Raw genomic sequence first — 14,628 nt, 5'->3', positions numbered from 1 at the left:
GCAGCCCCTCAAGGCACCGCACCATCGTGTGTACCACAGTGCTGCACTTCCCATCTGCACCGAGAACTGCAGGTTTGCATTTCTGTCCTACTGCACCAGAACATGAGACAATCCGACCCGCAGCAGAATCTGGGCCCAAACATTTCTGATGTGGAGTTCTGTGGACAGAAGAGTTCTAATTCACCAACTGCCACTGGGCATGAGCTGACACAGTGCCAAGCCTGCATGCTTAAACCCATTTGTACTGTCATGTAATCTGTTTTTGTAAACAAATACTGTATTTTTACAAAACCACTTTATTGTTGTCTACTCCTCTAATCAGAGTGTTCTTAATGCCGCAGTTCCTTGACAGTATCAGGAAATGCCATCAGAGACCTAATTAAAAAAGAGATCTCTGGTGAGGCAGCTTTGCTAGAATGGATGTTTCTTACTATTGACTTCAAAGGAAAGAAAGTGAGGCTAATATTGTTTTTTAAAACACTTCTTTGGCATCAGCGCATGACACCCTCCACTCCAAAAGCTGAAAATACTTTCCAGACTTCCACAATGTTCCCTCCAGTCAGGCATGGAAACTTATTGTTTAGGTGAAGTTACTAAAAAAAATATAAGCTGGTGCATGCAGACCTATCTTTCCTGCAATGCAGGGTTGTCCTTTAGACTCATCTGCAGCTGTAGCCTATAGAGATCTCATTACTCACCAGGCATTGCTAGGCACAAGCTCCCCACTGACTGCAGACAGCATAATGCTTGCTATCTACTGAGAACAGAGATTCCATGTTGGTTCCCTTAGCAGCAGAAGCAATAATACTAATCTGGTAAATAAGCCACTTTCTCCTGTAATCATAATAACCAGGTTGCTGCCATTGAAGTGTTACAAATGCAGCTGAGCCTTCTGATGAATTTTTTTACAGGTTTGTAACATGTCAAACCATGTGTATCAGGGATATACAGTAAAAAGAACAGGAAGCTCAGCAGGACTACTGTTTTTTATGTAATTTGTACAAAAATCTGTTTCTCAGGTAAATTGCAAATTGTTAGCTTGTGTGCTGTAGTGATTTGCACACAAGATCGGTGCTGGAATGCTGGAATTGCCTAAAGATGCCTTTAGGTAAGTTACTTATCTTCCCTGTGTCTCAATTTCCCCATGTTTAATGCAGTACCTATAGTGTCTCACCCTTAGGGATTCAAAAGAACTGACTACAAAGAGCACAAGGGCTGAATTTCACTGTGTACAATGCAGCACCTAAATTGTTGCATCAAGACTATTCCCAAACCGAATATGTTGCATATATACAAGAAAAAAAATTCTGCTATAAAGTCTTAACTATGTAGGCAAGAACACAATGTGACTGACGGGTCTAGAACATAATCAGGAGGCACTTGTTTCCTTGAAATACATGAACTAGATACATCAAAAATGGCTATTATCACTGTCCAGCTTCTTTCATGGATATCACATATGTTATGATACCCAATTTCATATGTAGAAATGACATAAAGATAAATATTATATTCACCTTGATCATGTCTGTGGAGGCCTGCAACATACATTCCCTCAGCACATATGCATGCAGTGATGGAAACTTAATTTTCTATTCTTTATGAAGCCACAAGAGTGCAAGAGGATAAACTGATAAGCCAAGTATACATTTGTCCAAATCAAACAATTTTAGACAACTGAGTGAGCAGCTCTATAATTACATTTGCAAGCAGAGGCTTAAACTGAGGATGCAATATCTGGAAATCAGCAGGGTTCTACCCATCAAAGCATTGGAAGAACTGAAAGACAGCAAAAGATGCAACTATGAGAAACTTTTGGTTGTGTTTTTGTTTTGTTTTGTTTTTTTAAATAAAAACAATTTAAGCTTGCTAATTTTTGCTGTCTCAGATAATAAAAATTCCAATTGTCTGGGACATCAAATCTAAAAAAGCATGAAATTAATCTTCAGAAGTTAAAGTCTTAAAGGCATTGCATCATTATTTTTGTTGGATATATTTTTGATTATAATGCAGATGAACCCCAAATTTAATAAAACTAAAATAACATGAGTTAAGTATGAAACATAACAGGATATTGCGAAGAGATTAGGTAGTTTCCTTTAGACTACTTGCGGAGCCCAAGGAAAAACCAAACTGAGGGACATGATGACGAGAAGGCACCACTTAATTAGAATATTTAACAGAAGATGAAAACAGAATACTCATAGTACCGGTTTTGGCAATGAAACACAGTGAGCAGAATATGGACCTGAAACATCAGTAGTTCTCTACACCAGATACGGTTTTGCCTGTCGACTGTCTCTAGTAAAGAAAGAAGCAGGCTAGCTAAATTTAAACCAGCTGTAACGATGAGAGTGTTACAGTTGGACTGAAGCAAGCTTACCTCATGAAAGTATTGTGGAAACTGCTGTTGGAAAGATAATAAAAGGATTAACTGCAGTTTTAGTGAACCATTTACTTTTCAATCAAAATGTCTCATGTATTTCCTGTTCTTAAGTAGCTTGAATTCCAAAATTCCTTTGTCTATTACAGTACATAGTAGCAAAGCTTGTCATAAGAAATTAATAATTTTACATGGAAAAGTACTTTTATGTATGAGGGCAGGGTGCTGCTCACTGTTAGCTTCTCCTGAGCAGTTCAATACCTAGTCAGCCAGTAATTTTACAGAGAGGAACAAAATCAAGGGCTTAAAAAGAAAGCACAATGGGTAATTGTGAACAGCGAAAGAAAATCTCCACTACAAATACCAAGAGATGTAAAGTTACTTTAACGGGGCTACAGCAAAAACGAAACAAAATCTCAGACCTCTATAGACAGAGAATGAATTGCCTTCTTAATTTGCAGGAATAACAGCACAATTATTACCACATCAAAAGAAAAGCCATCATTTAAAATGACATGACATCACTGCACAATGAAACACTGCACAGCAACCCTTGTTTAAAGTGGAATGGAATTCGCTGGGCAAATAATCCCCACTTGATATTAATAACTTTAAGGAGCTGTGTTGCAGCTTTGGATCTTGCCCCTGCTAGATCAAGGTATTTCCAGAGCAGAAAATTAAATTTGCAAGGAAGACGTATTTTTCATGTGCTCACTTGGATCCAACTTTACTCCACGCAGAATTTTATGTTGTTAACATCGGATACATGGATACCTCTGCTGACAGTGGAAGGCTCTTACTCTGGGAGTAGAAGAGTTAATTGCAGGCTGTGCAGTGTAAAGCTCCTAATTCTGATTGGGCCATTCCATGTATGGGAACTACTACAATACTGCTCAAATAGACCAGATCTTGATGTACTTACATGCCAAGTCTACATACACGTGCCACGAAGGCTGTCTGCCATATCAGATGAAAGGTTTTTCCACCTATTCACAATGTTAAACTTTGAGATGTTACATAAAGCCCGTTCTTTAATGCAGATGAACATAACTGAAAGTAGGACATTTTTAGCATTTGCTAAGATATTACATGCTTTAATGTCTTTGGTTTATCCAGTTTCCTGTAGGAACGTCAATGTAACATTAGAAATCTGCTATAGAATACCTGCCAAATATGCGTTTTGCTGAAAAAGACAAAAGCTCCCACACTCATGGAGTCTAGGGAATCTTTCAGCATCTTAGTAAAGCTCATCAGGGTTTCACATTTTAAGTATTTCTTTTAAAAAGTGTGAGATAAAAGCGGGGAGAAGACTGATCTCATTCCAGATGATAAAAACAGTAAACCAAAAAGCAGGCTAAAATAAAATCTGTAAGTATGCTTTCACAGCTTGCTTGCTTACTTACACTTTTGTTTGGAAAGAAGCAACTAACATTATCCTTTGATGATTTATGACCAAATAGGAGATACACATAGGAAGTTAAATTCCTTTGTAGGTTTACAAATTGTGATTGAGCTACATCTGGAAATGACAAAGTCAGTTCTTTCTCTCAAAGAAAAAAGAAAGAGGTAAGTCTTAGAGCATTTCCAGTTTACCTTGGACAACGTGATGGTGTTCTCTAAATATCTGCATTGCTTCCCGTAATATTTTAGGGAATACCCAATGAACAGTGCAGACATTAAGATAACATTTTAAATTTATCCAATGGAAGAAAGAGGATAATCGGGATGACCACTTACAGAGAAAATTTTTCTCTGTAAAACATTTCAAATATTGTTGTTTTCTTCCTTTTTCCTTTCATAAGCACTGCAGGCCAGCAAGCTTTTTCTTGAACAAACGAAAAAAATAAGCTTTTTTATATAAATATTCCTTCCTGTTCCTCCATAAAAAGCTATAGCTTCTCATGAATAAGTTGGTCTTGATGTTACTTCCTTACAAGTATTTTCCATTATATCATTCTCTGATCAAAACAATAAAACAGGCATACAGTTGAAAATTCTTCCTATCAAGAACTGCAACCTGCCATCATAACCATTCCCTTTGTACTTATTTGAGTGTGTATGTGCATGCATGCACACGCATGCGCATGTGAGTGTTACAAATAAGGCTTTCCAAATTTCATGGCCCAATTTGGAAGCTTATGTCAAACTTGTTTTGCTTCATCTGTTTCAGTTAGGGTGTTATATCATTGTTTTTTCAAACATGTGGAAAGCTTAATGGAAGTCATTAACTTTTATTTTAGTTTGGCCATATTGTCATCATGGTGGGCAGATGCAGAGATGGTGTTATTCCCAAGATCCTCTTTTTGGAACACTGATGTTGTTTACATCTTCTTGATCAGAAGAGAACAATGGTTTTTACTTATTTTTAAAGCTCTGTTTGGCAAATTTAAAAGCCCCTAACAACCTTTGAAAATGTAATTAAAGATATTCCTTTTATTCTTTTAACTGTTTCAAATCCTTAACAAGTTTCTTTTTCTTTTCTAAACTACCATTTGAAACTTTTGCACTCACAACTCTATGGGTTATTGTTCAACTGAAGGAATGAAAAGAATTTCATTAGATGCGGTTTATGTTTCTTGATTAAAAATGTCACCCGAGGCTCAGTGACTTTGTTTTATGTTAAATGACTGCAGTGTGCTTTGATCATCACTTTATTAATGCTTTAATGAATATTAAAAAAAATAAAACACTGTACTAAAAGTTAAGCTCTCATATGAGGAAACTGAATCCCTTTTCCAAGAACTAAAGTATTCCTTACTCAAACATTTCCTTCTAGATTAAGGTTTTCTCCAATACCCCTTTAGCCTGCTGCAGACTAAGTTACAGGAAAGCACAACAATTATATTGGGATAAGACTGAAGAGAAAGCAAGAAAGAGAGCAGAGTAGCATGTTTCTATTCAAACAAATATATTCCAGACTTACCATGCACTTGTTTGGTTTTTCTCCAGAATGAACCCTCATATGAATCAGCAGTTTGTAACGGGCATTGAAAGGTTTATATCGGCGGACACAGCCTGCCCAAAAGCAAGTGAAGTCCTCTCCTTTCCGCTGGTCAATGTGAGTCTTTTCTATGTGTCTGACCAGTTCATCTTGTTGCTCGTAAGTGGCACTGCAGTCAATCCACCGACAGACCTGTTTGCCATTGCTGAGGTCCTGTTCATCGCCATCACTGGGCTGAAGGGACTTCGGAGACATAGAGGCGTGTAAATGAGACAGTGTCCCTTGAGTCTGGCTTAGCTGCTGGTGTAGGTGGTAAGGGGGAGGCAGCCCCTGGTGATGTCGAAAAAGATCAGCAGTGGAGGAATAATCGTCAGCTGGTTCTTGTTTTAAGAAACTCACCTTCTGAGTGCTGTGCGAGGTGTTTTGATGAGGAATGCTAGTACCATTCATCATAAGGCTGAGGCTTCCATTCTCCTCAACTTGCTGCATTTGTATCTGCTCACAGTCACTTCTGTCACATTCAGCAGAAATAGGTACAAGACATGCTGGAGGGGAGGGAATACTGCAAGGGTTTCCAGGCTGAGAGCACGACTGGGGCCGAGAGGATTTTTGAGCACTGTGATGACTGATCTCTACAGGATGAGAGGAAATGCCAGCTGAATTAGTTCGCAGTCCATTCACACAGGTGACCAGTGACGTCTGTGATGTGCGGATGATAGCTGTAATATCAATTCCTTCAGCTGAAGACGGCACAACAGAGATGCATCTCTTCTTCAGGTTGCTTGTTTGTAGCCTGGCTGAGTGCTGAGGGGTGCCAAGTGACAAAGGACCCAGGGAGGAGCTATGTTCATTATTAAACAAGTAGGATGAAAGCGAATTTGTAAAGCCATTATTCATTAGGTCTATTTCAGGATGCAGACTACCGGAGGCTCTCAGCTCCATCCCCTCCATAATCCTTCTATGTGTGGAAGCCTCAGACAGAACCTTATAATCACTCGGGCATTCTTGTTTAATGTGCTGAGCCGGGTGACTTCCATTCAGGCATGGAGCAGCAGAATCCACTGAGTCTTGAAACCTGGGTGACCTGTAATACAGTTTTCATTAAGCAACACTAACTACCACAGGATTTACGATTTTTGTACAAGACACAGCATTTGTTGGGCGCTGGAGCATGGGAGCACTTGCTCTCTGCTGAATGTTGCCTGTCTAATGCAGCAATTACACTAAGCAAATCTGAAATGCTTCCTCTACAACACTAGTAAAGGCAGCATCGTTTTACATGGAATTAATTTTACTCAGCGAGTTACGCACAGAACAGACAATCTGCTACGGGCAGTTCATCAATCACGATCTAGTTTTTCAATGCATAATAGACCAGGCAAAACAATAGCTGAGAATTAAGTTTGAGAGCTTTGGACGTTTTTGAATTATTCAAACATCAGCATTTTCCTCAGAGCACACCGGGAAAATGCCTTGGCATCCTTTTCCACACAAATCAAAAAAAGGCTTGCTGAGCTTTGCTTACATGTCAGAGAGATCCTTCCTTTCGCTAAATTAAGAAAGGAGCAAGATCAGTGGGGAAAAAACAAAGAAAGAACAACTCGCTTTCAACCAGTGGTCCAGAATTGATGAGAAATCAGCTGAGTATTTATGTCTAAGAGCTCTACAAAAGACAACTAAGAAAAGTTCACAACTGGTAGATTTAAACTGTCAGACTATGTATTCCCATTTTTCATATTAAAGTCTACATGGGTCTGCAAATCCAAGGAAGATTGTTTTACAGAAGTTACTTTTAATCTTTTTTGATGTGTACTGAATCCAATCACTCAGGAAGCAGAACCTTGAGGAACCCCAAAGAGACATTTCAGAAAAACACTGCATTTAGGAAACCTTTCTTCCTAACATTTTCCTCGAAGCAGTTAGCAATTGGTTTATGCCTTAAAATAAAACACTTTATCCCAGCTATAAACATTTACTGTAGATGATCGAACTGTGTGATTTGTCTTAGGACCAGTGTGTGCTCCTTACGTATCCCTAAAGCACAGTAGGGTTTAACCTATGGCTTCATCATGCAGCAATGTACCAGACCGAGGAAACAGTACATCTATGTGTGGGACAGCTGTACCTGAACTAATAAACCCTCCAGAGAGGTGCTCCATGGCTTTTACGCTGATATGTTCCACTTACATGAATGGTATGCTTTTTTGATGTTAGCATCACAAAAGCTGAAGAAAACCTGGCCATAGGTAACTTGTGTGTGGCACCACAGCCAAGACAAATCTGACACATTTTAACACATATACATGAGGTATTTTAGACATATACATACATGTAACCGTTAAGCTCCTGAACAAAGCGCATTTGTTTTATGACTTAGATTGTTTTTTCACTATTATTTCCATTAATCCACCACTAAGATGGGAAGCTGAGACAACTTCTAACACTTCCTTGGTAACAGCTCCCAAAGAACTACCAATTGGGGGAAAAAAAAAACAAACAAACAAACCACAAACAACTTCCTTCCCATGAAATTAAGGATTTCAGAAAATGACACCTGCCTGAGGCACAGAACTGGCAATACTGCGTTCACTAGTGACAGTGTGCAGCCAGTAGGGCCTGATATAAAAAAAAAAATCTTCAAGGTCAAGAAGGAAGTTAAATTCCCATTAATTGGTACAGAATAATCAGATCTTGCATTTACCACCAGAATTTAAAAAATACTACATTTTAAAATTTTAGAGGTTTCCATAATCCATTAGTTATAATTTCTCCCTTTAGGTTTGTCCAGTTGGTCTCAGGGTAAACTTAAAAACACCTGGTTTTGCAGCTGGTAAATTTAAAACAAAACAAAACAAAACAAAACAAACAAAATCCAAACACAACAAAAACCTAACACAAACTCCCCCACGACCAACACCCAACAGTATTCATACATTATTTTTTAACGTTTACAGAATCATGTGTCTGTAAAATATGTGGCAAAAGCGTAAAAACATTTACTGTACATATTTGGGAAACACTGCCCTGCTTGCTTGTAGCTTCACTGCTCAGTAGAAGGTGTACTGTTCTAAACTCATTCTGAGAAAGGTCTTACAGCATACCATGCCAAGCACAATATTTCCTATTACGTAGTTTCTTCTGTAGAAGAACTCTTCTAAATAATTCAGTTTATATCATAGTTTAGTGGTCCCAAAGCCCCAGGCTAAAGTAAACACAACACATTTGTTACATCATACAAAGCTAACCCAAGCCTCACATTTCAGCCTGTGATAATTGGTGTCATATTATTAAGCTTTACATAAGCTCCCATCTTGCCAGAAATCCATGTGAGGAGCTCAAGCTGGAGTCAGTGTGGTACCTGCATGATGAATACAAACATTTCTGTCCTGAGAAATATTTCATTCCCAAAACTCCCAGCAACATTGATCTGTATTTCCAGCACAAGATCTTACTCAGAGTCAGGACTCTATTGCTGTGATGCCGCAGTGCGGAACATGAGATACACAAAGGAGGGGAGTTTTGAACCAAAAGGCAAACTGAAATACCTTCTTTCAAAAGCAAATTATATGAAAGCACTGAATTCATGCTTCTCATTGCCACAGCCTTGTCTTATCCAAGCTCTGTCTACATGATGCTACGCACAGGCTACTTGTGCAGATCCAAAGCAAGTCTTTTCTGCAAGCTACACTTTCCTCTGTAGCACTGTATACTTACATACATTCTGTACCCTATGTTAGTGAACTCTGCTGGGAAAATCCAGCATTCTTTCGATTTCCCAAGTTTGAGTGTTGGCATACTTAATGTCAAGGCTGGATTAATGCAAACTTTCTGTATTCCTGGCAGAATTTTGCCAACACTGTTCTCAGCAAAGCCCTGCTGTTCCTCCCAGTCGTGAAGGGTGGAGGGAGAAGTGGCACAGAGACAAAACTGATGTGGGAGAGAGACAAGGTGTCTGGCATCTTGTACCCTCTTATACCCATTTGCTCCTGTATTGGCATCTTGCTGTTACAGGAAAGGATCAGATTCCAGGCAGGTACACACAGGCAGTGCTGGCCATAGGGGTTTCATAATCGCTGGACAGCAGTGAAATATAAATGTATATGAAACAAACAACAAAGAGAAGAGCGAGAAGCACAAAGGATAGCAGGACAGGGTAAAGAGCCCTGTGTGGACACGTGGATCAGCCTGAGCAGCTCTGGGGGCTTCCAGATGGAGAGAGTGGGGTCAGCAGAAGAATATACCCCACAACCTCTCTTCACAGGGAGCATCCATGTACCAAGGACAAACAGTCTGAGGCAACAGAGCTGCTGCTTAAGCACATGAAAGCTGAGTAACAGCTTTGAAAAGTAACAGCAGCCTCTCAGAGGATACTAAGGCAGTGTTTCCAAAGAGACTCCCTTACATGGTAATTGGAGCCAGAGCACGAGGCCAGTAGCACCATGCCAGAAGTACTGCAGTTCCCAACTGCCCTCAGAGGAAAAGACAACTGTATCTGAAATCTCCAGACTATTTACAAAACATACATGCCTTCAGTTGCCACTGTAAATGTGTAATCAGTGATAACTGACAGTTTGAAGAAGCTGGTGGGGATTGTTCTGCTGCACATCCAGGGATTCTTTGCAACACTATCTGACTCTTCTGGTGTCTTCCCCGGGTTTTATACGCCGAGCACTGAGCACAGTGTGGGCGGGTTTGCTGTTTCTGATAATGGATTATTTGATGAAAGGCCAACATTAGTTGTGTGCTGTCTGCAGTTGTGGTAAAGAAGGTATTAGGACTTTTCCAATCCCACACACATTGCATTCACAGATAGCGTGTCGCAGCAATCATATTGCACAACTTAAAACCTATTAACTGAGTGGGGAGAAGGGGTCAGGAAGAAGAGGGATCGCGATTCTTGGATTGAGGCAGTCATCTCTAGAAGACAGTTTCTGAGAGAAAGTGATTCAGGGGGAAGCTGAAGGGGATAACAAGTTTCAGCACACTGAGGGAAGAAAAGACAAAGCTGATCATAACCCCAAATCCTGAGGGAGATTTTGGATTGCTAGGGGAGGTGCTCTCTGGTTTGTTTGGGTTTTCCTTGGACTTTGCATATCCTAGAAATGCAGAGTGGTTCAAAGCTCAACCCAGAGAGGTTGTTTGAGTTTGTATCTCCCTTTATTTTCGTGCTGGCCACTAGAGCTGGACAGACCAACCAAATAGAGTTTGCCCTGATCTCTATGTGCTCCAAAATCTGTCCATTCCCGTCCTATTCCTCTCATCTATTTTCTAATGAAGGCTGAAATCTGAGGAGACATGGAGCACCCTTGGCTCCCACTGACTTCACTGAAACCTGATGGGCATCTACCCCCAAATCGGCACTGTTCTGTTTTCAGATCTTCAAGGAAAGTGTATGTTTTTTCTTACTTGCTTGTCAAGAAACTTCAGCATCACAAACACCATGAAGAGAAGTCATCCCAGCTGCTGTCCACCTTCTCTCACATGCCAAGGTTTTGTACCTCATGTGTACCGTGAGTAGTACAGTGACAAAATTAGACACTGTGTCTATGAGGTCCATAGAGCAGGGCTGGGCATTGGCTTTACCTTGTAAATCCCATGCAGACAAAAATAGTGTTAGCCAGGTGGACACACAAGCAGAGCATGATCAGCAGGATATACGGCAACCCGTAAAGGAATGGAAGAGTCCTTTGAGACATTCTCCAAACATTTCCAAACTGCTGCTTAGAAGTATTAATAGAAGAGCCTCAAAGCTTTAGACCATGCTACAAAGCAAAGGGGAGGGAATCAGGCCTATCACCTGCTCCTTTCTCATGTTCTGCAGCAGATAATCCTTTATGCTGTTCTGGGAATCCTCTTCCAAATGGGGGCTGAAAGGGGTTCATATTTCTGAGGGTGGGTACTGCGATTCCCAGTATGCAAGTATCTGTCATTTTCTCTTTATAGATTTTACAAAAAGGTTCAAAAAGATCTAAGCAGAGTACTCTCTTCCTCCTTTTGTTTGGTCCTGCCCTAATTATCTTTGTTTCATAATTGTCCTCACTGACAGAATGACAAAAGGTTGATAACTGCCAGTCCCATATTGAGCCATAAAGAAGCCGGGAGGGAGCAGACTTACACCCAGCTGCAACACCATCTACAAACCTTTGTAGTGATAGCAGAATATTTTGTCATGTGGCATGGATATTATTTGTCATTTACAAACAAACAAACACTTGCTTACCATATTGATGTGTCTCCTCCTCCTGAAAAAACAGATGTTTTTACCCCACCAGTAAATGGAAAAGGGGAAACAAGACATAAATATTTATAATAAAATCAGAAACAGTCAGATTTCCACAACCAAGCTATAGGCCATATTTCTACTTGCTGTGACTATGGAAATTTGGGCTTGATAGTTGCATGCACAGAGTGCCAATTATTCCAAGCATCTAAGATAAAGGCTGCAACTTTTTTGAGGTTTTTGCTTTCTACAGCTCTTCAAAAAGGTCAAGATTATTCCGTATTATATCCCCTGCCAAAAAGCAGCATAATTAAAATAGATGGACAGATTTTAATTTGTAGCAGGTTTCTACTCACAATGGATGCCTGTTTAGGGTACTTGTTTAAAATCTGGTAATGTTAAATTTGTAACAACAACAAAAAAATAATGGAGTTCTGTGTTTTCATATAATTAATTTATAGCAAATGCTTAAATAGAGATTCTGTTCATAGCATATCCAACTACAGTGTATATATCAAAACCAGAGACCAAATTTTCACATTACTGCCTTAAAAGCAAATACCAATGATGTGGCTGTATGGGAACCTTGAAAATACTTCAATTAAAGGAAATGCTGTAGAAATAAAAGTGGCACTGGCTTCCTGTAGGTTTGATGGTGCCATGCCAAATTGCCATATGGGAGACATTGGTTTGGGAGCAAGTATCATCCCTGCCTTCCAGGCTGCAGTTTGGAAACAACATGGCATTGGGGTGCAGTGTGGAGGCAAGCCTGACCCTGCTTAAGCCCCTGGCAAAACTCTCATTGACTTCTGAGCATGCTGGAAGGGTCCCCACAGAGAAGCTGTATTTAAACCTCAATGCAGGGAGGCTGTGGCTGCACAAACAGCGACTCCTCCAGGCACTGCTTGGCAGAGCTGTCTGTGCACACGTGCATGCCCACGCAGTGCAAACCTGCAAATGAGCAATGCAGTTAAATGAGCATCCAAAGGACTTCCAAAATGAAGAAAAAGCCAAAAATACTCTTCTAAATGCAGCTCCCACAGATGCTACTGGGAAATATTTCCAGCAAAGAAGCACTCCAAGAGCAAAGTAAATCAAGCCATAAAACTTGAAGTGATACCTTATATCTGAGTGTGTCAAGTTGAGCTGACCAACGTGGAGAAGTCTCTCACAGGACAGTGGGTGGTCTCGCATCAGGGAGTTTCCTGTGTGGATGAACAGACCTTGTCTGCAGACAGGTACTGAGCTACTTGTCATCTCCATGTCCATCATGTTCTTCTTCTCAGAGGTCAAATTACAATGATTGTGGCCACCATTCACTGTAACAAAAAAAAAACCACAAAACACACAAACATGAGCCTTTGACTAAGAACCCTCTACAGTGACTACTGCTTTGTATACTCATCTCAATCTCCTTGCAAAATTCTTCTAAATGATGTGGCAGTAGAAAGGAAAGGTTTCACGTGGAAGCAAAAAGTAATTGCAAAGGAATCTGGATCTGTGAACTATGGTTGTTTATTTCTTATTTTAAGTTTTGTGAGTATTTTACACTTTGCAATCTAACTCAAAAAAAACTTAGTCTGATAGATTGCCTTCCTTCCGTGTATTTTTATGGTAGAGTCTTGTCTGTGTTAGATTTTGGAGAGGGATATTTTATTTTCAGGGAGAGAAACTCTGAAAACAGTGACGTAAGTCAAGTTTTTCTTTGCAGACAATTATCGCTGTGATTATGACTTTAGATGGGCATGTTTCTACTTTACTGTCAGGTCAACAGTGTGAAAAAATGAAACCAATTTTGTTTCAATGTATACATTTAATTGTATTTTCCAAGTAAGCTATTATTACAAATGCTAATAATAATATATTCTGCTGTAGTGAATATTACATTTTACCAGACTTGGAAAAAGCAACTAAAGCTACAGCAATATTCCTCTGAAATACATATATAACTACAAATGATAATCCAGCTAAAAAGGGAGGACAAAGGGGGAATTGAGCATTTAGATTGTATTGGTCAAATGCTAGCAATTCCATTTAATTTAAAGCATAGTAGCTGGGATTTTTACCTCTAGTGACTAATCAAATACTCAAAGATAAGCACATATAAAAAGTACTTGTAAGAAGTTTAGTCTTCAGAGGCTAGCTAAAAAAGTCAAAATGGCCATTTACCATTATTTTCACTACCAGAAACAAATCATGCTTTTAAAATACATCTCCCTCTGTTTTGTTTTTGGTTTTTTTTCATGGAGATAAAATGTAACAGTGTCAGACACTAATGGCAAACATATTTCTGTAGTTTTCGTACAGAGCCCAGAAAAGAACTCCTTCACCCTTGTACCCAATGCTCATAGTGATAGGTTCTATAGAGTTGGACCGCACTGTAGTTGGTCCATTCTCTACAGAGTGTTGCACGTTACACCCAGATCATATAAATAATGACATAATTAAGCAGACATCACAGTTAATTATATTTTCATGATGTAAGGGTAAGTAAAATCCTACTTGTGAAGTTTTACAATCCCTGCAGTTTTGTTACATCGTTTATGAAGTTCCAATCAGCAACTCTGCTCAGTCACTGCTTCAGCACAGCTCCTCAGAGCACAGGCACCCTTGACAGACATGACGCTCATTTCCTCTCAGAGACATTTGTTACCCCTCTAGCTAACGAAAGGCAAGCAGGAGAGCCTGAGCTGTTGTAGAACTCCATAATGACAGTCAATGAATGCTTTGAAAGCAATGAGAATCACATTTACATTTTTGGTGAGTATAAATGAGAAGAAACAGGTGACAGGGTAAAGCAGAAAAAGTCTCTGGTAACTGGTGAAATTGTGAAAAGGATCATAGCACAAAAGTCCATTCTCCTCCACTGGCTGGGTTCCACGGCCTCCCCATCATGCTCCCTGGCACCATTGTAATAGGGAAGACCATGGCAGGTAAAGACGTAGTCCAGGCAAACATCCAGACTCAGAGAAAAGAGTGGATACATGTGACACCCAAATTACAAGTCCCATGAGGCATCATTGTGACATTTCCAGAATAGAATTCCCTGCTTCCAGAGAAAAGTTCTCAGCGTTTGGCTGATGC

The 14,628-nt window shown here is 39.8% G+C and overlaps 1 protein-coding gene across 1 annotated transcript in view; it reads right to left on the bottom strand.

Moving 5' to 3' along the window:
- The window catches only part of GLIS1 (GLIS family zinc finger 1), a 196,485-nt gene that overhangs the window by 94,193 nt on the left and 87,664 nt on the right, over window positions 1-14,628 (bottom strand). The window contains exons 3-4 of the mRNA XM_082053857.1: window positions 12,665-12,863; window positions 5,307-6,408 (exon numbers count right to left, since the gene is read on the bottom strand). Of these exons, the coding sequence (XP_081909983.1) occupies window positions 5,307-6,408; window positions 12,665-12,863 (1,301 nt within the window). The remainder of the gene's footprint in view (window positions 1-5,306; window positions 6,409-12,664; window positions 12,864-14,628) is intronic.

Source organism: Streptopelia decaocto, assembly GCF_964273445.1.
Source record: "Streptopelia decaocto genome assembly, chromosome: 5".
NCBI classification, from domain to species: Eukaryota; Metazoa; Chordata; class Aves; order Columbiformes; family Columbidae; genus Streptopelia; species Streptopelia decaocto.
This window is presented reverse-complemented; position numbering and strand designations above follow the sequence as displayed.